Consider the following 24,580-nt stretch of genomic DNA (forward strand, 5'->3'; position numbering starts at 1 on the left):
CTGGGAAAAGTTTTGACATATATTGTATAAATCGTATAACACATTGTATGGACTAATTACGTCGTTTGCAAGTTTAGTTATTCCAAATAACACACTTATTAATTCTTTAATAATAATAAAATCTGATTGATTATAAATTATAACGTTTCTGTCTTTCTTAATTACTCTATATATTTGTAATAGAACGTATAATTACGCTTAAAATATATACATGTCAAGTAGAGAGACAAAAAGTTCTAAAGGTAAATTAACCAAATGTTCAAGTACTGTTTCTTTACAGTCCGAGCTATCGAACAAGATGTCGCAATAAAAATCGTTCGTTGGTCTTAATTGGATGAGTTCGAGCTCCGAAATTATGGCGAGCAAAGTCATATTAAAGAAAATCGAAGTAACAGAGAACTTTTCTCTCTTTTAATCCGTCCTTTCAAAGCGCTTTGTCGGAGTTCTCTTCGAAAAATGTCTGTCTACCGTAGCAATGTGGACTGAATGAAATCTTATGGAATGAAATCCTTCGGTACAGCGGAGGGTGTGCCTTGTGCTTCTCAAACTAGTTTTATGATATCCCACCGACACCTACCATGCTAATCCGCCCACAAAGTTTTCTTCGGCTGTTTACTCGCCTCCTGGCTGCACCTCCACCATCACACCCGCGCTCACCGCTTTATAACTGCTATCGTGGATATAACATAATTTTCCTCCTCGAAGTACGCGAATCGATACAATAAATGCAGCAGATTCCAAAGGGCGGAGTAACAGCAATTTCAGTCGGCGTTTAATCACGTGATATTTCATTTATCCGCTATATATTACCGAGGCTAAACGTTTTACGGTTATTACATTCTTGAAATTGATGTGTCAATAAACAGAATAACGCTCGCGTAAAGGTGTGCTAAATGCATTTTCATATTGTCATTGATGTGTTAATATTACGACTCTGTCTGTCTTTCTCTCTCTCTCTCTCTCTTTCTCTCTCTCTCTCTCTTTCTCTCTCTCTCTCTCTCTCTTTCACTCCCACATTCTCTCGTTAATAAAAATATATCACGACGTTTCGAATCTTTCCTTCATTCCCGCCATCTGCATACAGATTCTTGTTAACTGTGACGAGCACGATTCTTACGATTATATGTGTTTCATCTACAAACTGTTTCGTATTCTGCGCGGTGAGAGAGAGGAATATGGGTATTGGAATTTCAGAAAGCCGAGTCGCAGGTAGACAGCCTGATTTAGAACATCCCCAGTTGGCGGGCGTTTAACCGAATCGAGGATTCATCTCCTCGCGCCCTCAAAGTGCAGCAGACACGATGTATGAGCAGTGTGTAATATGATGAGCACACACACGCTCTCAGCTACGCTTGGAATATCACCTACACTATCACGCCACTTGCACCCACCTAAAGGTCTCTCCTTACATTGCCGGTTGACTCGTGTTGTCCGGCTCTAGCACTTTGACTCACTCTGTCTTTGTCCTATGCGCGCTGCCGACACTCCGTACACGCGACACACAAGCAACGTTCGGCACTTGGTTCCGGTACTCCTCCTTCTGCGCCTCGTTGCAGTTAAGTGTAAGCAGGACAAGCACAGAGAGGTGGTCTCTGTTGTTCTACCGGTGGCTGAAGGAACGCAGACGCGACGATCGCGGTATACACGGTTAAAAGTGAGACGAGCCGAAAACGAGAGGGCGAAGAAGATGAATAGAGACGGAACGCGAGAGACATATGTATGACAAAAGATAGGTGCGAGCGAAACAACGATAGCGATGATGCGGTGCACCTGTAAGACAGAGGTCGAAAGTTTGGGGATGGAACGAATAAGTGAGACACAAAATGGCGGGAAGAGGTAGAAGATCAAGAAACACCGAGGCGCGACAGAGATCGCACGATATGTCGCATCTACTGTGTGTGTGCGAGGAGGATGGCAACTGGGAGGATACTAGTACCGAGTGCGAGTGAGATAACCGAAAGCAGGGGTGTCGATAAAGATTTTTTTAAAGTGAGGAATTATGTGTCGAGCAACCGTGACAAAGGGCGCAAATGTAACAGAAAAGCCGGATATTTCCATGAATTAAAAGATCTAGTACGATATCCGTTACATATTGATTGCATACATTACAAAATAAAAACACGCGTAAACACGTGTTAAAAGTTAGTAGAAGAATTATATGAAATTAAGTTGCTTTGTTTCTTATGCGAAATATGAGTCGGAATATTGTTTTCGTTCCCTTACGCGGGCAAGAAAAAAGTCGTGACAAAACTTCGGTAAAAAGTTGCTGCAAGAGCGTAAGACATTAGCGGCGTGGTATTAGTAAGTTAAATAGGTATTACAATTTCCGATAATAGAAGCCGCATTGGGTGCGATCTTTCGTGGGCCGTTTTCAACAGTAGAATGAATTCGCTCGACGGATGTTGTGGTCGTATCATTGAAAGAGAAGAAAACTTGCAATTTCATAATTATTATGAAATTAGCCATTATTGCCATTATTGGTTTCTTTGATATAAGGAAACAACGAATCGCCCCTGTCGGTCGACGCCCTTGACTCGACGAACTGAGAAACGAGTCGAAGAAGGATGGACTATGAAAAGAAAAGGGACGGGCATTCCGCTCCTTTGTGTATATTCGTGTCCCCTTATTGGTGTGTCAGTGTCGTTGCCGCGATGGATAGTGTTAGTAGCCGCTCATTGGTGTTCGCCGCGGCGGCAAGCGGCGTTCACACGTTTCCCGTCATCCACTTCGGTACCCGGCTCGCAGTCGAGCGTCGTTCGTTGTACGGTGCGGTTGTGACGTTCGCGACTCGTCTCGACGCTTTATACGTTCGATATATGTACATATTTGTATATGTGTGACATTGTGCACGCGTTTTCTTTTTTTCTTTGAACTATACATATATACATGAAGTGTTTGTGATAGTGCATAGAGATCATCGGTGTGTGTCGGTTATATTTTTTCGCATAGTGCCAAGGTGGATTAAAGACGTATCTCCTGAGAAAACGAAACGCAAGAAGCAGGAAAGGAGTCACGAGTAGAGGTATTATTTACTGACAGCTTTTTCTATTGACCATTCCCGATTCGTCTGTTGCCAATGGGAGAAATTATTGTTTGCCGCGTCGTTTAACGTGTTCGCGATAGATTTTTGTGTAAACACAAACGCTTCACCGTCGGTTCTCTTCTCGTGAAATGCTAATTGTTCAAAATCGCGATAGTCGGCAATTATACCCGATAACCCGGTTTATTATTTGTTTAACGACGATATAAAATGACAATCTATAAGGGTAACGTTTTGAACAGAAACCGTCAACAAACCGTGTTGATGTTTTCCGTTTTCGAAAATAGTGTCATTAATTTACTTTGTATCGTTTATATACATTGTCACATGGTGGTAATACCATCGTGTAGGAGAACTTATCAACAACCCTGTATCGTGTAACATTAACCTTGATAATTGCTTTCAGTTGCTTTGCTCAGTTCGTTGCCAACTCAAATGGCCGGTAATTATAGAAATGTTAGCAGATTTCAATAGCTTTTCGCGATGCACCGGAAATTACGTGTTCGAAAACGACGTAGTTGCGGATACATGTCGTCTGGTTAAATCTGATTTTAATCGGCCTGATGTTTTAAACGATAAGACGATCTTTCAACCGTCAGAACATTGCAGCACCCGTTTAATCTGTGTCTTTCGGGTTATTTTCGTTTCAATTACGTTTCTCTGTCTTTGAAACATTCCTTAACTTTTTGCAAATCATTAAATAAAATTGTTGATAACGTGCTCGATTTCAAGTCTAATTTTATACTAAAGTATTTCTTAAAACGATGAAAATGATTTAGTTCGTTGAAATGAGAACGAGATCGTAACACGAAAATATGAAGCATTGTGAGGTTAACCGTTAACCTGCGTCTATTAAACTAATTTGAAAGAAGTCAGTGACGAGTTTCGCTCTTTCTCAGTTTAATAAGCAGTACCACTGGCAGCACCTTCGATGCGACACAGCTGCGAAGTAAATTACTGGAAAGAGATACGACGGTAGCGGGAATGGGAGTTAGCTACAAGCGGCGGCGGGGGAGGGGGTAATCGCGAATCAACCGTACATGGCTCATTAAATCATCCAGACAATCGACACGTTTTACTCGCTACTTTCTTCGTCGGTCGGCTTCTTAGATCTGTTACTATGCATTTTTCTTCTTTTACCATGGTATTTCCATATACATTATTTCTTTAACGGCCAATAAACTTATTAGATACACGATTAACTGCGATAACACAAGGAAGAAAATAAATAGAAAGGGAAATGGTGTTGTTTATTTACTATTATACCAATAATGTGTATGTGCTATATATATTTAAATGTTTAAGTATTAAACCTTAATAATATCGATTAACTGCTCGAATTTCTGATAAATTAACTATAGTACTTGTGTCGATATTTAGTACATACTAGACGCTACGATGTAATGGCTCATCAAGCAGTATCGCTTATTAACGTTATTGTTCATTGTAATTTTTTGCTTAAATGTTAATTAACCGAATAAAATGTCAACCATTTATCGATGACACGTGCCTGCGCACATACGCGCGCGCATCACGTAGCCAAGTCGCACGCTACGCTATTGGTTCCCGTCGATAAACCGTAATTTCGTTAATGCGCGGGTTACTGTGGGAAATCCTTTAAGTTGCAGAGTGCAGCACGCGCGTCGGTACTTGACCATGTCGCGATAACGATCACGAGGGAAAAGAATCACGGAGATCGCGTGATTAAGGATCTTAATGGCGATTAAGCGAGATTCGTGATAACTTCCTTCGTGACTTGCCCGTGCACTGCTGTGTCCGGTAATAGGTTCCCTTCCTTCAACCGGACGTATAGGTGTCTTTGAACAGCTGCAACGTTATGCTTGTTTATTTTCCTTTTCACGAATTTCATCTGAGCACACAGCTCAACCGTTTTGTCTCGCGTCGCATATACCTTCGGATTGTTTGACGAATGGTAGAAACGTTGAAGATACGTATTCGAAATATCGATCGTCCCCTGTAAATTTTTCTTCCTAGGAACAATAGCTTATGAAAGTGTGTATGTACATACTTACATATTTTTGCATTTGCCGTATAAAATACATGTATTATGTATGTGTTGTATATTCTATATGTTATGTTTTCATCGTATATACGTGTTATATAAAATATTTGAGAATTTCATTATCATGTAATGAGATACAACCAATTTTGATATTTACATGGAAAAAATTTGAAATTAATCCGAGAATGTGTGTAGAAGCTGTAAGATATTTACTTCCAATAAATTATTATTGTATGTTATATTAGTCCATATGTAACATGAATTAGTATATAGCATAAATGTGGACCGTATAAGTGCTAAAAATAATGCTGCTGAATATGTCAAGGTTATTTGTATATAACGAATAACTGACCGCTGGACACTTTTATGATTTTTGTGAAATATGTACTTAGTTGCACTAAAAAATATCTTGTAGCTTCTATATCTCATTGCTCTATATCACATTATCAGATTTGTTTCAAACTTTACCTATGTAATTATGATAGTCAGATCTTATTACAGTGTTAGAAATTTTAACATATTTTGTATAATACACATAATATATTTATAAAAGATTTCTACAAGTATTCGAATGATTGCGGGAGCACATTTAGGTTATGTACAACGTCAGATTTGAAGTCTCCGCGTATTTCATAGATCTTTGGGATTTAAAAAGGGCAGTTTAAAATTCTGCTAATTCCTTAATTAAAAATCTATTGAAATGAAGAAAATGATTACTGATATATCCATGGTATTAATCTTGAATGATAAAATTAGCCGAAAATTTAGTGTAACCACAACTAAAGAAATGATCGTAAATTTTTGGCCGGTGATTATTTGCGATCTGTATGTTATTACATCGGGCGATAGAAAACAGGCCATAAAGGCGTCGCGAGTTAAACTGTTGAAAGTTTTCATCGTTTCGTCATATCCGTATATTGCAAATTGATGGAAATGACTGTTCAAATTTGGCTGCGAGTTTTTCACGTACGCCCGCTCCATTATACATCGCTTGTGAAATATATTATCCGTGGAGAATGGTCTGTTAACGGAGTTACATGACTCCATTTTCATGTTACACGAAACATCATCCGGCGTTACAAAGAGCCCGTAATGACACGTGCACGTGTGTGAAATCGCCTCGTATGTCAATGTGGAAATGATGACAACAACGAAATCCTTCGTTTCGATGAAAAATTTTATACTCCACTACGTTTTATTCCTGAACGTTTTCACTCCGGTATTTTAAATTATTCAGTCACTTTCAATTCTGAATTTGCATGTATAGCTGTCATAAACAGTGCTGCGCTTCGTTATTTAATACATATGTACATAATTCGCACATGCGCGAACTTCGTTTCATATAACTGATTTATTATGTGAAAATTACTTGAGGAAGATCCAAATTGCCCTAATGCAAGCCATTAATACTCGTATATATACTGGTACACGAGAGTACATTTATTTTAACATTCTTGTTTACTCGTAATGTTAACATGTTTTGTAAAGATTATGAATCATTTCGAGTTTTACTAATTTATCATTAACGAGGAGTAACGTGATATCTTGTTTTGGTGTAGTTTTTGTGTGTATTATGAATCATGTGTGAAATTCATAACGGCGAGGTTACAATCTTCACTAAGTTGTTAATTCGATTTGAAGAAAACATAAAGAGATTTCAGATATTTAAATTCGATGAAATTTTTTTCAAATACTTCAAATACTCGGGGAAATCTAGTTTCTTGAAAAGTGACACGAGCCATTTAAATAATCGAGTGACCCATTTAATTCGACAAATCAAATTACCTGTCTCAAATTCCGAACGGTATAGCGTGTTAAAGTCATAAAGGAGTAAATTACACGTGCAAATTATCGCGAGATATACGTTAAATTCCTGATGTCTACGATCTTCGCAGATCATACGCGATATTAGAAAAACAAAAGGAACATCTATATTATCGTCAGCTAGTAGGTATAGGTAAACAAATTGTACAAGTAGCGAGATCTTTTTTAATTTGTTTAATTAATTCAGCTAGTCGATCGTTTATACTTTAATTTCCCTGAATTACCATTCCCTACGGTTGAATTAAATTCATGCATCGCTAATAGGTTATAACGAGTCATTTGTTCGTCGTCCGCCATTATCGATATTTCGATACATCGTTCCACGATACGTCGTCATTTTTAATCGATAATTGAATGCGTTCAACGAAAGTGTTGGACGCAAGAAAGTATTAGCCGCGTGGAAGTAAACTGTTTACCGAAAACAGTATTTTTTTTAAATACAACACACAATTTCCGTACGTGACATTTCGTTCGTGCAACAGCTTTACGTTTGGTTTAAACGAGAGGGCGCGCTGGGCGCACTTACTTTTTCCTATCTCCTTTTTCTCCTTGCTGCTCCATTTCCTCCTCCCGTTCTTTTATTCCCAATTTTTTTGCTCCTACTTTTCTCTCCGTTCTTTGTCGCCTTGCGTTAGAAACACGCCTTGGAGATTAGGATAAATGTTCTCGAAATGGTGACGGAGCATGGTTTACATGGCTCGTAAATCGAACGATAAATTGATCGACCAGATTCATGAAACCGCATACACACGCATCACGGCCGTATAAATAATTTCGAAATCCATATGCGATGCGTAGCTGGAAATTTTTCCGCCCTATGAAAATTGAAAATGGGAGATGGCTTTTATTTTTTTTATTTTTTTCGTACATTAAGCTTACAGTTATTTTCATGAATTTTTCGATAGTTTCCATGTCATACGTGCTCGTACGAGGAATATGAAATGTCGTTGTGAAAGTTGATTGGGAATTTTAAGTTATAGCACTTCGTATTTTTATACTCGGGACGTTGATTTTATCTTCATACGAATAATCGTATTCCGCGTGTGACAGTGATCGATACAAATTAATTTAACGTCGTTCAGAATCCTTCGCTGATTACTGAAAATTTCTCTTCTTCTCGATGAACATAAATGCACATAACCTGCTGTTTTACGGTCTTCTTTCTGCTACTACGAATTGCTCGCCGGGTTCGGTATGTCGGTCGTGTCTGTGCGACGCGATAGTGTAGTTAATGTATGCGCAATTTTAATCATCCAACTTTTACAGTGGTGACCCATTGAATATTTAAACTGTAATTACCAGCGTAATTTATTATCAATAGAGTATGATCATCTTGGTTTTAGCAAGAATTTTAAGAAATAATTTCCATTGTTGTAAAACTGTAAATTCGGAAAATTTACTTCGGATATTTAATATAGCGGATAAATAAACTGATATGTATAATATACAATTATTTTTGTCCGAATAAATAACAAAAAACTGTATGTTTCTAGTACTTACAATACAGAAAGGAAAAGATCTCAAACCAATAGTTTTAACAGGTAATGTTATATTATACTCGCGGTGAATAAAATTAATTAAAAATTAAACCTGCCCTTCTCCTCTCTTCTTTCTAACGTTTGTATCTCTTCGGACGCCTTATCTTTTTTAAAATATCTTATTCATTAAAATCAGAGAATATACATATATATCTCATATAGATATAGAATTATATCGAATATTAAGATCGAACGTTTAAAGATTATCTGTATTTTCGTAAATAGCAAAGAGATTGCGAAATTGAGTAAACGTGGAGTCGATCGAATTGCTTTCTAAGAGACTTATACATATTCATGTTATCCGTATAATCTCAGCGAGCGATTAAAAACTAGTCCAAAACTTATAATTTCATCGGGAGATTGAAAACTACCTGGTATAGTCTAAACATGTAAATGACTATGTAAGACTAATGATTTGGTTCTAAGAAAAGCAAGAGCGTCACGCGAAATCACGACTTCTCAGGAAGAAGTTTACGAAACACCTTGGTTTTGTTCAAAGTAACGAATCATGTCGTGTTATAATTACAGTTGGCGAAGATCTTGATGCTGAACACCGAGGGAAGACCGTTGGCGTTTCTCCAAGATCCTGAGAATGTTACTGCAAAGATCGAGCCGGGGAATGGATCATGAAATGACCGTGTACAAAGGACATTGCGGACGCGTGTGATTCTTGCGGATTATTTAGCCACAATTAAGATGTACCCCGCGCCGGCGAGACACCCAGCCGCTCCCGTAAGTAATTCTAACAAAAACAAAATACGATTCCATTCGATCGAGTAGAATTTTGTTTATCCGCAGTTCGATTATGCGAACAAAGGAACGATCAGTTTCATCGCGTACATTTACGAATCGATAGGTGAGAGCCTCTGTTAACTCTGTACGATCGTATTCGTTATACGTATAATTCCTATAGCGATAATGATTTCTTTTAATTCAGTATGAATGAAGAAGACTATAGAAACTGTTTTGTTTTTCTATCTGTTCGAACAAGCGAGGTTCTAGTAGAAATAAAATAAGCTCTAATAAAATAAAAGAAAATGGAAATTAAAAAAAAAAAAGGAAAAGAACAAATAAAAGACGCGCCCTTTTGTTTTATTTTCTTTATCATCGTCTTTTTCAAGTTTCACAGACGGCGAGTGAAACATGGTTGTCGCGGTCGAAATTACGAGAGGCGCGGGCGTTACTCTCTCCTGTAACTCGAGATACCGCGAACTTAGCCAATTTTTATTGTGCCCGACGTAGTTTCGCTTTGGAACCGCTAATTTTTGTAATTTTCTTTTCCTCGGGGAAATTTTTATAATGTATGCTTTATGGTGTCGCGGCAAGTATTCCGGCTGGAAGGAATGTTTGCACGAATGTTGACTTGGGTATTGTAAAAAGTTCTACCGTGCAAGAATAATCTAAGTAAACGTTCATTGTGAATTATTTTGGCGATGAGAGTATCCTCGGTGTAGAATTTTAGAAATAGTAGCCTTGTGATTGTTTCCCTTAATATCGGAACATTACCAACCATATAAATGCTGAACGCAGTAAACTTCTTAAACTTCAGAACCTCTAAGGTATTCGAGTAGCGTAAAATAATCTTGCAGTTCTATGTTTCTTTCAATAATTCTATATTCTATTCAATCTACACGAAATGGATAATATAGCGTATTTCGATACAATTTTTGCCAATAACATTTGTTCTGTTAATTTTTTTATATCAAATAACTTCAACTAATACATAAATAATAAGGATTACCACGGACGCAGTACACGTGCAAAACGACGACAAACCAGGGCAACATGTTGCTAATAGTAAGTGAAAAGAGGGGATCTCGTTGTGTGAATTATGGGTTTCGTGAAATGAAGGAAACGAGGAAAAGGTAGGATTTATCGTATGTACTTGAAATTTATTTTTTCTGCTAGTAAATTGGGAGATTTCTACGATTAATCGCGAATGTGTTACGCGTTTCCTGAAGCGAGGGGGAGAGAAACCAGGAAAGGAAAGATTTACTATATAAACTTGAAATTTCATTTCTTTCTATAATATTGATATCACGATGAACCGGGAGAGAAGCGCCTTAAGTACTTCTACGAGCGAAGAAGAAAAGGCGTCGGTGCTCGTGAGCTTTCAACTTTTCTTTTCAAAGTAGTTACCCCGTCAGTTGCTCTAACACCATCGCGGCGTTGCCGATGGCCTATATTATCCTCTCTCCCCTTTCATGTGCCCACTTATGGGATGCCTTCAATTTTAATTCACCGCTTTGTTCATTGTTTGAACTATTAAGCGTTCGTTCAGGATTCTTCGCGCGGCAAAAGTTTACCGGGTTGATGTTACTTTTCCTGTTGCTAGATTTTATTCATCCGCGACAGTGTATCTCGTTACTTGTGATCTCGGAGCATGAAACAGCCCTGTGTTTTCGAACGTTTCTTCTAAGATGATTAGCATCTGGGTAGCCACGTGAGATATCACTCGAATACGGTTGCGTATGTAAATATCCTTGTTTCGTCTGGATTTTCACATTTTTCTCGGTTCGCAGTTAAGCCTTCCTGCAGCCACATCCCCGCACCACCACCACCGGCACTCGTGTTTTCTCTGTCCCTCTTTCTCTCGCTTCCTCGTTCTCTCCTCTTCTCACACCAGCTCGTTGCAAAGAATAAACCAAATGGCGGTTATGAAGTTTACGGAAGAAAGGATCGGCACGGAATAATATAATTGCAGGGTCATAGCAGAAAAAGCATTCTCCTTTATACGCGCTTTAACCGGTCGCCTTTGCATTTTCATTTTCTTACTGCAAATAATTCCACTATTCAAAGAATGCTTTGGCCTGGCCGCCCTCTTTTTTACTTTTTCACCGCCGTTATAATTTCACGCGTCACATAAGCTCAAAGTCCTTTATGCGAAACGAGACCACCGGAGAATTCGCTGACACAGGAGGCCTCTAGAAATTATAGAGATTATTTATAGAGGGAGAGACAGAGAGAGAGAGAGAGAGAGAGAGAGAGAGAGAGAGAGAGAGGACAAGTCAACGTACAACAATTGCCGTTCGTAGAAGCTGCTGGTTGGTGCTGGTGCCGTTGATATGTGGGTACACTTGCCGGTTGTTTGCTTATTGGCGCTAATGTGGCGCCGTTCAAGGGGCACAAAGTGGTTCAATAATTTCCTCATGAGGATTCTTAAAGAGTAAAATCGTTCTTGCAATAATACGCGGTTTATTCTATTCATAGAAGTCCAATGTGTACGCTATGTTGCACAACATTCGATCCGATTGGTATCTGTTCTATCTACCAACTCTTGTCATGCGTAGAGTTCGTTTCATTCTTATTCGATACGTACGTAGTTCTTATCAAAAAAAAAAAGAAATTGATTTAACTGTTTTGCTTTTTTATTACTGGTCTCGTCGGTAGCTAATCTTCGTCGTAATAAATTTATTTTGCCAATTGTGAAAGTTAAATGTTTGACTATAGTCGAATGTTACTGCGTACTCGTTCACTGGAGGATTCAAGTTTAATCCACGAGCTACTGAAATTTATTCTCCTTCGCTGTAAGCTGTCATAACCATATACACATTCTGTATAATAATATAAAAAATGCTTGTATACATTTATTAAAAATTGAAAGTTCTTCGGAATAGTTGTAGAAATTAATTATACACCGTATGGAGGATAAAATAGAAACTATTTGTTCATCGAGGAACTAATTTCGTTGTAAAGTAATAGAAGAATTGTCGTTAAGTAGATAGGACGATAATTAAAATTAATCGGTTAAGTTACATCGATACTAACTCTCTGTCGACAAACGGAGAATTTAATCCGCCAGTTCTTCCAAATTTATATTTATATGGAAGATAATTTCATACAATCGATCCAACGAATGCTTGTCCAAAGTATTAAAAGTATTATGGATGAGTATCCCGGAGAATGTTAAGCTGAGAGAAGTTTAAAGATTTAACGTAAGACTGCATATACATTTACAAATATGTACATGTAGAGAGTTTTACGGTCGGGGTGTTCGCTTATCCGCTGTTTAGAGGCGGAGAAATTGATTTTGAATTTACCATCGCGAATGATAGATGGTCTGCAGTCATAATAGAAGCGAACACTATCCTAAGCGCTAAGAACTGACCCATTCTCTACACTTGGCAACCAAATAAATGATGGGACGGCTACGACCATTGTGCTCGTAAACTATGTAACTTGAGCCTTTACGAAGAAGAGATAGATAATAAAAGCAGGAGTTGCTCGATGGAACATTGTTGTTCGCTCGTTACTTTGCCAAATCGTAGATGACACACGATTGAAGTCATTCGTAAAGATTATTGAAAATGTAGGTTACAAGAAAGAAAGAACGATACACGCGTTGCAAAGTATTCTTATTGAAAAAATTCTATACATACAATGGACAAAATTTCACGAAGCGAATTGAGAAACTTAGCGAAGAAAGCGGTCGCAAGACGAAATGGTGAGTTAACTAAATTGTGTCGGAAGTTTTGGGTTTTAGCGTTTTGGTATTAATTATGTTTGCATTGATAATTATTAAATTGCGAATGTTTATTCATTAATAAAAAATTTAAAATTGCAAAATTGTACAGAATTCACATAATACGTAAATTATTACTCGTCTTATGATATTTATTTAATCAATTTAATATTTAATTGATAGATAAAAATCTAACAATTCTAATAATTCTTCAAAAATATTCTTCCTCTTATATTTAGAAAATAAATAAAAATTCCGTAATGATTCAACTATCCAACTAGGAAGAACGCTTACGTTTACGATTATCGTCATCGACACGTTTCATTAAACATCTGGAAGTAATTGTACGTATCTTGATAGATAAGTTCAAGCGTGTTGGTAGGTTCTGCTCTTACCACTGTCAAACGGATGGTGATAATAGAAACAATAACTGGCACGGTAATGACTGTTATCCTTGATTGTCTAGTAGCGTGTCCTACAGAGGAAGTAAAGAACTTAATCAACCTACCGTGCGTGAATGTGTTGATTTCAGGCATACCATTCATATGTACACTATTGTCCATAAGTCGTAAGACGTTTAATACAGTTATACAGGGTGGTTGGTAACTGGTGGTAGAAGCGAAAAAGGGGGTGATTCTACGCGAAAAAAGAAGTCGAAAATATAGAATAAAAATTTTTCGTTTGAGGCTTCGTTTTCGAGAAAATCGACTTTGAATTTTCGCTCGGTACGCGTGCACTTTATCGCGTCTCGTTATAACGGATCTCACTGTAGATTTTTAAAAAAATTAAAAAAAAATTAGAAAAAGAAAGTTTTTATTCTATATTTTCTACTTGTTTTTTCGCGTAGAATCACCCCCTCTCCGCTTGTACCACCAGTTACCAACCACCCTGTATACGTATAAACGAATATTATTACACGTAATTATAAAATTGTCTTGATTTATGACCAAGATTGTACTTATCTTAATTTTGTTTTCTCTTCACCAAGTTGTATAAATCTACCACTTGATAAATATCCCATTTTCCGCATGTAGTTCGATCTTCGAAAATAAAACTAGAAAATATTAAAGGTAAATTATACAGAATTGTTTCCAACTTCGTATTGTGTTCTCTCTTTTTACGTTGATAATTATCCAATTGCGTTTTGCAATTATGTGGAATGTACTGCAATGATATACGGTATAATTGCATTGTGGTTGGAACTTGTAACATCTACGCGGAACGAACGTTTGATCGATCAACGATATGTACATATTTATTACGCAAAAAAGAAGGAGAAAACAGGATGCGAAAAGAAATGTCACGTTAACGAAAAGTTGCAGCCTCCTTGCAAATGTATCACGCTGATATATAGATTTTAGCAAAGGATAACAAAGGACAAAGGGACGCGCTTTGTTTCTTCCTCTCTTTCTTCTCTTTCAGTCTTTCCCTACCACTTCACCTTTTCCCCCCTTCTTCTCTCACTCTATCTAACGTTCGCTTATTCATTCGTATTCCATCTGCATACACAATCTTGTGAATCGTTTATGCTGTTTGTACGTGGGACTTGACGGTTTTTCGATGTCTTCTCTTATTTTAAAGTATTTAAGTTATAATCACGTTGAATCTACGAAGCACGAAAAAAAACAGATACCCACGGAATCGCATAAATATTTTCAAAATCTTTGCCGAATACCGTGTATCTTCTTCAAGTTTCCCGTTGAACCAGTGTCTCTCAACCTTTTTCGAATCGTGACTTTTGTAACAACCAATTACGATCCTAACTGCGTACATTTGCATAACCTGTTATTACCTGTAATTAACCGAATACTCAATGAAACATTAGCTGTGTGTATTTTTGCGTCTGATCAATCGGTTGTAAAAACGTGATTATATCCGCTAAATTTTACAATATTTCTGTTCGTTTATGGACAATCAGTGTTGGAATATCGAGCAAATGTATTGTAATAGAATCGCGTTGAAATCGTTGCGACAAAATTCATATAAAAATAGGTAATACGAGTTAGAAATAACCGCGACTACCTTTAAAAAAATATTTTACAATCCTCTGGCAAGTCGCGATTCGCACGTTACGATTGCAAAACTCTTACTTATTAAAGATTACTAGATATTAAGGATTCAAGTATTACGATCACCGAGAGAATACTGGAACGTAGCGGTAGCGATAAAATTTTCTATAAAAATAAGGGTAATTAAAAATGACCGTAATCACGTTGCGAGTAGCGACTTTTAAATTAAGATTCGCAGCATTAGACGTTAACGTACAATCATATACAGGGTCATTGGTAACAGGTGGTACAAGCGGAAAGGGGGTGATTCTACGCGAAAAAAGAAGTCGAAACTATAGAATAAAAATTTTTCGTTTGAGGCTTTGTTTTCGAGAAAATCGATTTTGAATTTTCGCTCGGTACGCGTGCACTTTATCGCGTCTCGTTATAACGGATCTCACTGTAGATTTAAAAAAAAAAAGAAAAAAAATTTTTATTTTATATTTTCGACTTCTTTTTTCGCGTAGAATCACCCCCTTTCCGCTTGTACCACCAGTTACCAACCACCCTGTATATTCATTATCGACAGGAATGTGTAAACGAAGGTAAAAATTGGAAAGATTTCCGTTTTTAATCGAACGTCGTTTACCGTTAAGATGGTGCTCGAAAATCGTGTCGGTCCACAATGCATCCGGATAGAAAAGCGAAATTGCAACATAAAAATGATTCTCCACCGCGAGTTTTTTCAGTGCGTCCACGACGATGGGGGTTGGGATTGGGGGTGGGGGTGGGGGGCGACACTGGTATACGCCGATGACAATCGCTGATCAAATTGCACGACGACTAATTGTTCGTCGAGTCGTCCCATCCGAATTGAAACGAGGAGCGAAAATTGAAATGCTCGCCGGAGGGTCACTTGATTCTGAAATAGAAAAAGTCATACTAGACGGCCGATTGGTAACAATGGATGCCAATGACGAATTTATACTTTGGAGATGCGTTCGCGGAAGAGGCAGATGCAGATGCGGTTTTCCCCGTTGAATAGCGTTTCTGCCATGTACAATGACTTAGGAAAATATCTCAACTTGTACTATAAAAAAACTTTCGCGTGTACATACGTTGTGCGTGTTGTATGAAACATTTTCGAATTTCTTTGACGCTGTAACGAGATTCGACTGTCGCGATCGTATTGGTGAATAAATAAATTGAAGATCGATCTGAAACATCAATTTAAACGTATATTTAGTAAAGAAGAAAAAAAAAACGTATAACGAGCATTGGAGATGGTCCCGTTGGATATTGAAGTTTATTAATGTAATGGATAATTGAGTTTTTAAATAATTTTATGATCTTTCGCTCTGCGAAATATACCATACACTTGCGTTAAATATCTTGTACCTTCTACGTACATTTCCAGATTCGTTTCAAACTTTGCCAATATAACCGTGATAATCGTGTCTCGTTACAACGTTGATGAAATCTCGAAATGCTTCGCGTAACACGCGTAATATATTCATAAAAAGTTTTTATAGATGTTGAAATACTTTGGCGAATCAGTGTGGATATATGTCAGCTCTGCTGTACTTCGAATTACAGAAGCAGTCTCGTAATTTCGTTGGATCTCATCGAGAAAATTTCCACGAATAGTTACGATATCCTTACAATCTCTAAATGCCTTTGTTTCTCGCCTTAACGTTTAACATCGTTATATAACGTGAACTCGTTCTTCCAGGCGATAAAAATGCTTGGAGATTTCGAGTCGGTTTTCGTCCACGTGTTTTACCACCACTCGTCTTAAAGTAATGGAAAAGTTCCAAAGTTTTTGCGTATATGCTTTCGAGTCACCGTCGTGAACAAGTCGGAGAATTCTTCTGTCTTGACGTTAGAGGAATTTGGTAATTCAGTTTTTATACATACGGATCACGATTGATGGCGATACATTTTGGAACGTTATATCCAGCGATACGGCGCATACACTTTTTACGAAATATACACACGCCTTTTATATATGTTATCAAACAAATTTTTCGGTATTTCTGGCTCGATGCATCTGGCAATTTAGTATTTTTGTACACATATCCGGCACGGTACTCGTGTATTTACACGCTTCCATCTTTATTTAATACGTAAATAGCGGGATTTTTAACAGAATCAGATATGTGTGTGTATTTTCCGGTTTATTTGATCCTAAAAAACATTATTTCTTGTCGAGTAAAAAATTGTATTGTTTTTACAAGCGTTGGGTATTTAAACGTGAAAGTAGGAACGTGATGTGTGTTATGTTAATAACAGTTAACAGACAATTGGATGAATTTCCCGTAATAATTTTTGCGCTCGGATTATTTACGATAATATCGTTATTGGCGCGCGTGTACGTGGATATTATCGTTTGTAAACAGTTCGTTTTCGTATTCTATAGCTGCCAGTTGTTTATCATAATTGAAATTAAAAAGGTTTATAGGAAACGTATTGTTGCGAGTCCCGTGAATTTTATGTGCTCCTCTTTTCGCACGGCAAACAACGCGCAGGCTGTGTATACGCGTGCATATCCTTCGCTCGAAAATACGAACAAAAACGATCTGCTGGTCGATGAAAAGCGCTTGGAGTGATTAATCGCGAGGATTAATTAATCGCAGAGGGAGCAAGAAACCGCATGGTTTCGCTGATTAATCCGTCGCTGGCCTGGTGGATACGGTGCACGACGACGTTTCGTGAAATCGTAATCAGACGAATGGTCTTTTTCATCGTCGAATGATGGACTACGATACACGTTCAGAGGATTTCTGCTCCTGTCTTATTATTCTATTCTTCGTTCTATATTACAGCTGTACATAGAATATAACTGTGCATAAAATAAGTTTTATTTTCATTCCTCCTGCCAAGGAAAGAGAACGAAAAAAAAAAGGAATAATGGTCGTTCAAAAATACGTAGGAAATATAATTCATAAAATTTTAACAAATTCCCTGATGGAATGTAATTCACGAAAGTTTCATTCTCGTGGTTAAAAGCGTTCGTTGAAAATCGTCCCGCAGTGTAGATTCGATCTCGATTGAAAAAAGACGCGACTTACTTAGGTTGTCTGTACGCGTGTATATGTAGAGAAGTGGAAGGAAAGAAAGCCGTTTTCGGGTTGCAACCCTCGTAATTGGTGGGTTTCAGCGACATAATTCTTGGCCCCGAGGCATATCACAGGCCTATGGGCTTTAAGCCTTCGTCGACGGGTCCATTGGGGTGGTTGCCCACCTCTTCTCATATACACATCGTCCTCTTTCTCGTTGTGTACACGGGGGTGCGGCTCGGGCTTTACCCGACTGTTGGGATCTGCTAGGCTCCGGAGTTTGAGGGTAAGAACGGTATGACAAGCATTTGATGAGGGGACCAACGCCACCCACTGAAATCCCAACGAGTGGTTCTCATTTTGGGTTACTCTTGCAACGATTATCCGCTATAGAAGCCGACCATCTCGTTATGAAGACGCGATAATTGGTAGTTCTGTCTAGTAATAATATACAAAAGACTTGACTATCGTCCAAAGAAAAGAATATCGTCGAGGAAGGAACGTTGAAAAAATGTATCACGTAGCTTCACGTAAACAATATTACGATCGTCGATCTTCTTCTGAAAACTATAACCAATAATCGTAATTAGCCAAAAATATCTTATTGTTTGTTATCGTTTACGTATCTGATTCTCTTTCGGAGCAAAGTAAATTCCTTGATATCGTTAACGATAAATAAACAAGACAACAATAAGAACACTTTGATTTAAAGCGAGCATAGTTTGTGGCTTGAAAACATAGGATGGCGGCGAGTCAGCGGGATTTTCTGCCTGCAGCCCATTTATACGCTATTGTGCAGTCGGTGTGCGTTTTTCCTTGGTGACGGACGTGCGGTCGAAGAATGTAACGTGGCCGGGGAAGATTGATCACCACTGCCAACTGTGTCGAGAACGTCGCAACACTCTTGCCACACCGGGGAGTCACGGAGTGTCCTCACCAGTGATTCTCACCGGACCTCCAGTTCACCTACCGGCCACTAGACATTGGGCTAAGAAAGTTGAGAATCTCTGGATGGTTCTTGTCCAACATTTACATTTACATGTCGAACGAGGTTCGACCCTCGGCTATCCTCGTTAAAGCACAGAAGGGCAGGAGAGAAGGGCATGGTCAGAAATATACGTACACATATGCACGTATATTCATATGTACTTACGCCCATAGAATGGCCGTCAGTGTCATCCGCATGATTGTCGGTGCAGCGAATGATGTGTATCGATCAAAAGACCAATTCTCTACAAATATACGAGTTAGTCTTCTTAGAAAATCCAAGACGTTGCAACGTTAAAATATTTTACTATGCTATGTCGTTTATTTTGATAATTGGTAACTGATACTGTGGTCAAATATTAGCCATCGATAGGCTGTAGAAGTTGATACATTTATGAGAAATTTAGAGATTCAAATCCGAAGCAAAACTTTTATCCAAATATTCGTAGAATCGTTCAAATCTAAAAGAAAAATGCATCGTTGTAATTGATCAGAGATTTTATGAAAAATTACGAATTAGTTAGTTCGATCACCTTTGGCAGTTCTGACGTTAGCGATTTGTAACCTGGGGATTTTAACGATGCATAATACGTAGCATACGAGAATAATACGTAAAAATATACAGGATAATATTGGTTATATAATATTTAATAGATGAAACAAATTTGTATTCAAATTCCATTTGTTTATTTGTAATCGTAAAAATATAAATTTTCATAAATATTCTCTATCTATTCGTTTGATTGTTTTAAAGTCTACGTTATTTATCGTTAAGAAATTAATATTTCGCTGTTCGTGCCGGTTTTGAAGGACTAGTTTTCGTATTTATATTCGAATAGGTTTGAAAACAGATAGATAACGCACTAGTCTCCCGTATGGTCAGGACGATTATTGCTCTGAAATAGAGGTGTGTAAAGTAGAGGAAAAGATCGATACAAAAGTACATGTTTGCTGCGGGTTCGTGTAAAGGTATATACTCCCACGGCGTAGCCTGGAGTCAGATGCACGAACGGAAAGGTTAAAATAGAAAAAAAAATGCCATCGTTCTCGTAGAGTAGACGATAAACGTTTCATCCCTTGCGTGACGAAGGCGTTTTACTTCGATATCACCCACGTGGTCAATCTTGATACAACGAGCTTTTTGGCGGATTCAATGGACGTCTACTTCGACGATTTCTCGGTCTCGTTGCTGAAACCCTATGTTTCAGCGTTCTCTTTGCCCTTCTTATTCTTAGTTAAAATGATCTATCTACCGTTTCAAAGAAAAAAAAAACAAACAAACGAAGTTTTATCATTTATCTTTATTCGGTATAAAAATTGTTTCATTTTCCTCGTGCCATCTTTATTTTCCTGCTTGAATTAAAAATATCTAGTCGTTATCTCGTAACAAACTGTATAACGTAAGTCCGCTTTCAAAGTTTACAAACCACGGTGAGAATTTCAAATATTTCAACGCATGCTGAAATGCGAAAACTACGGTATTGCTATATCGTTACATACGATATTTTAATGTAAGATGTAATTAAGAAGTCCGATCACGTTAATTCTTTTAATATAATCCTATACGCAGAAGAATATCTGATTAAAAAATATACATTTCTAGATTCATAGATATTCATTTTTCTATATTACCATTTTTTTTAACCTACGATTCTAGAATTTATTTCTTTTCAATTTCCATTTATGCACGTGTATCGCCGAATCGTTGATCGATACTACATATTCATTAATTTCGATCGCAACGGCCAATCCGGCATTAAACTTAAGCCGGCCGACTCTCCTCTTTACAAAGGGCCCACACGCCCGTATTTTTACGCCGGTTCACTGTATCGACGAGTACGTTTCCACAGACGATAAATCTTGTTTTAGTCGCGCGTAGGTTAAGGGGAACTAGCAACAGCAACACCCAGGGGTGACTATAGCATTGTGCTCGGCCAACGATGCTAGTCGTACCATACATACACCGACAGAACCGTATACGTGTGTCGTGTGGACGCGTGTGTGCCGCTACACACAACCCTATTAAGAACAACACTGTGTGTGCCGCTGTGGCTCTGTCGTTGGATCACGTCGCCCTGGGTCTGCGGGAAGCGAGGTTATATTCCGCCGGTCCTCTACTCCGCTGCATTGTGCGCACTGCCATGAAACGTCTAACCTATAATAATCATACCGATATACAAGACGAGCTCCGTGATGCTCGTCCCTCGTACATGCTGCACACGGCTGTTTCGCGTGTGTACATGTGCGACCTGAGCGGTAACGCGGCCGTCAATCCGCCATTGCGACATGGACGTGAGGTTACGCGCGTGAACGAGTGAAGCGAGCTTCAACTCTCTCGTCTCTCTTGGCCTCGTCTCTCTGCCACCCAGAATGCATCACGGGTCTTGCAAGAAATGGTAGCAAAAGCCGGCTTAACGTTCGATTGCTTGCATATCTTCGATGGATTCTCCAAGGTTTGTTGGAATAGTTCCAGTAATACAGTTCGTTAATGGACGAGGAAGAGGCATTCGCGTTCGAACTCGAGGCTTAGGTTCATTGTCGAGACTTTTCATCGATACGATATCTTGCTTGGATGGGTTATCTAGTCGTATATGTATCTTGGAATCTGACGTTTCACAGTGTTCGTTATTCTTAAACCGTAACTGGTAAGGCGAGGTCCTGTGAAACTCCTGGAACTTTTCGAATTTTCTCGTAATTTGCAAAGTACAGGTTTTGCGGTGTTGTATCGTTAACCGGTGTATAGCTTAATGGCTATCGATGTATTCGTAAGCCACAGTACCAGCTTTTGTAAACTTCTGAACATTTATGTCCACGTGATAAAGCGAGTATCATAGGTTTGATGGAAGTTATGATGCGAGGTACATGCATATTGTACCTATCGTCTATTAATTGCGTATAAAGCGTTCGTTAGAAGATTCTATCGCGGATATCGGTCGCTGAATCGACGCTTTCACGCCAGCCTACGTATACGCGACATTGGTGATTTATCAATTAACTAGATGTATTCGTTTTTGCCAGAATTATCCTCAAATTTTAGCGCATTATGGCTTCTTCACAAAACTGCTCGCAAACGTATTTCTGCTATTAATAACTAATCAAAAAATGAATAAAAGAGAAAGAAAGAGAAGCACAGTTTTCTTCATAGACAAAACAGAGGAGTTGTTCTGAAGAGGTTAACGACACGTTGAGATTATTTTCCACAAAGCAGTAGTTATGTAGAAACCTTTAATAGTTTTAACCACGAGAGCTCTTTACCTGTAACAGCTTTAAGAATTTGGGCGATTTTTATAAAACTTTTCGTTGTTTTAAATATGGACGCAACGAATGGGTATAGCTACATCGGATCATTTCTGTAATTAATTAAAAGGAACTAGGACTTTCTTTCATTCTTCGATTGCTTTTATTTGTCCGGATATAAACGAGAAGTGTTCTCGCAATTAACGCGTTTTTATTTCTGTTTACTGTACAACGTTCTCGTTTACCCAGCATTGTTTACCATTCAGAGCAATTTACAAATGTATACAATTTGAGCGTAGCTCACCTACGCCACTGTTACAATTACAAGTCTCGTTTAATCGATAACTTTGCCAATAAGGAGACGTCAGTCAATTCACTGCTGTTAATGGACCGCTCGCTGTGTGCCGAAAACTACTGATATGTATTTACACTGCACGTGACAGTATTAAACCATACAAATCTTCGCGGCAAGCGCAATTCCAAGTACGGTAATAAAAAAAAAAGAAAAAGAAGAAGAAGGAACAACGCTTATAATTCATCGCGTAATTTAACGCGTAGATGCGAGAAAAAATTATGTAAAATGTGTTACCCCTTTTTATCAGTTACTCGCTATCGCAACGAAGATTTACGTATTCTAACTGCGCACCTCTGAACGGCAGGAATTTCACCACGTGTTCTCCCTCTCTCCCTTTCACCTTGGTCTTCTTCTACGAGCAGTCTCCCTCCTGCTCATCCACCCTCTAAATTCAGTCTAGGTTCCCCTTACAAAGCGTGCCGGTATTTGTTAGCACATTTTATGTCTCGACATTGATTGAGCATACGTTTTCCTTCAAGCCGTTTCGCAGGCAGACATTTCAAAATGTGTTCCGTTTTATTATAACGAAGTTGCCTTCTTTTTCCCTCTGTGAAACGTATCCTAAAATAAATTGTTTACATAGAAATAGAACGGCGATGATCGAACAAGGTTTCAAGATGACTTGTTAATTTCTTAATATTTATATTCTTGGAAATTGAGGTCGATCGCCGCTACTTATTTCAGTATAAACGATTATCTCGGAGAACATTTTTTTTGTATTCTACAATGATTTGCATTATATAGGTATAATTTTTAGTTTCTTATTCTCCTTGATAAAACAATCTCTTTGGAATGATTACAGAGAGTGATATTATGATTCGATATGGTAGGCTTTCCTCTCCAATTCTTACTTCCATTCGCAGTCTCAAACACGACCAGCTAGTATCATTTCACAAATCGCTTATATTATCTTCCCGACAATGCAATTCTATTCGCATACATAAAATCACGGAAAGAAATCACCCATAACTCGGAAATTATTTACGACTCCTTATGACCCTACTTTCTGCCAGATTTACGCGTTCGGTATCGTCAAACGTTTATTTTCATTTTAGAGAATTTCCTTTCAACTAACGCGATGAAATATCATTTCAAAAACGAAAAAAGAAGAAAAAAAATAATGTAGGGAAGAGGAAACGAGGAGGACAAGAGAAAAGGGAGTCTCGATTCTTTTTCGACCGTTATCTTAAACTTTCTCAAATCCCACGTAACTAACCACTTTGATCCTCGTTTCCTTTATTTATCGTTTTATTGATGAACCACATGTGTAATTCAAAGACGCGCTAGGTGCTTCGAATGGCCTGGCCTGTTATTCGTATCGGTATACATTGACTATGTGGCCGTGTACGTATAGAAAAGTTGCGCTTATTCGTCAGTGTTCACTGCATATCGATACATCGATGTTTATTCAAGTGCAGCTACATCGGCTTCGTACGTCTGACTTTCAACAGCCTCGGAACACGATTTGAATAATTCCCAATAGCGTTGCCTCATCCAATTAGAATCCTTTCCGCGATATAAAATAAGGGAACCGAGGAGCAAATTCGCGCGAATAAGATGAAATAATGAAAAACAAATTTCAGCATAGCCCCTCCCATCAGCTCTATTTCCATATAGATCTGTAGATCTGTTGAGGCGAATTTTTTTCGGCTGCGGTAACTCGAATCCTTCCAGGTTCGTTTTTCATCGTTAATCTCTTATTTCGTGATATTTTTTGTAGACACGAATATTGTCGAATATATCCGGTCAATTCATAAATTCGTGTATCTCTTGTAAGACTCATTCTACGAAGGAATTATGTGGTAGATCGGAACAAATCGTGAAATTTCCTATTTCTTTATGAATTTTTTATACCTAGAAACGCACACGAACTTGTAAATACGTGCAGTGTATTAACACTGTACATAAACTATACGCAATGAATCTCGCTTTATGAACAAGATCGATTTGAAATTAAGATTAAAACACTCCGCATTCGTTACGACTCAAGCACGTTGTATCCACTCTGAGTCTACAGTTTCTAATTGTAATGCCTATTTTTACGAAGTATAATCTACATAATGGAGA

At 38.1% G+C, this 24,580-nt stretch overlaps 1 protein-coding gene across 7 annotated transcripts in view; it reads left to right on the forward strand.

Annotated features, from left to right (window-relative positions):
* Positions 1–2,632: 2,632 nt before the first annotated feature.
* Positions 2,633–24,580, forward strand: part of gro (TLE family member transcriptional corepressor groucho) — a 115,475-nt gene continuing 93,527 nt past the window's right edge. For 4 of the 7 annotated variants that reach the window (XM_033350759.2, XM_033350756.2, XM_076625738.1 and 1 more), the window contains exons 1-2: positions 2,716–3,022; positions 8,954–9,157. In XM_033350759.2, the coding sequence (XP_033206650.1) occupies positions 9,122–9,157 (36 nt within the window). In that variant the 5' untranslated portion in view covers positions 2,716–3,022; positions 8,954–9,121. Of the gene's footprint in view, positions 3,023–8,953; positions 9,158–24,580 lie in introns of all 7 variants that reach the window. The other 3 variants (XM_033350754.2, XM_076625735.1, XM_033350757.2) reach the window with 3 other exon arrangements.

This window comes from Bombus vancouverensis, chromosome 2 (genome assembly GCF_051014615.1).
Source record: "Bombus vancouverensis nearcticus chromosome 2, iyBomVanc1_principal, whole genome shotgun sequence".
Classification (NCBI taxonomy): Eukaryota; Metazoa; Arthropoda; class Insecta; order Hymenoptera; family Apidae; genus Bombus; species Bombus vancouverensis.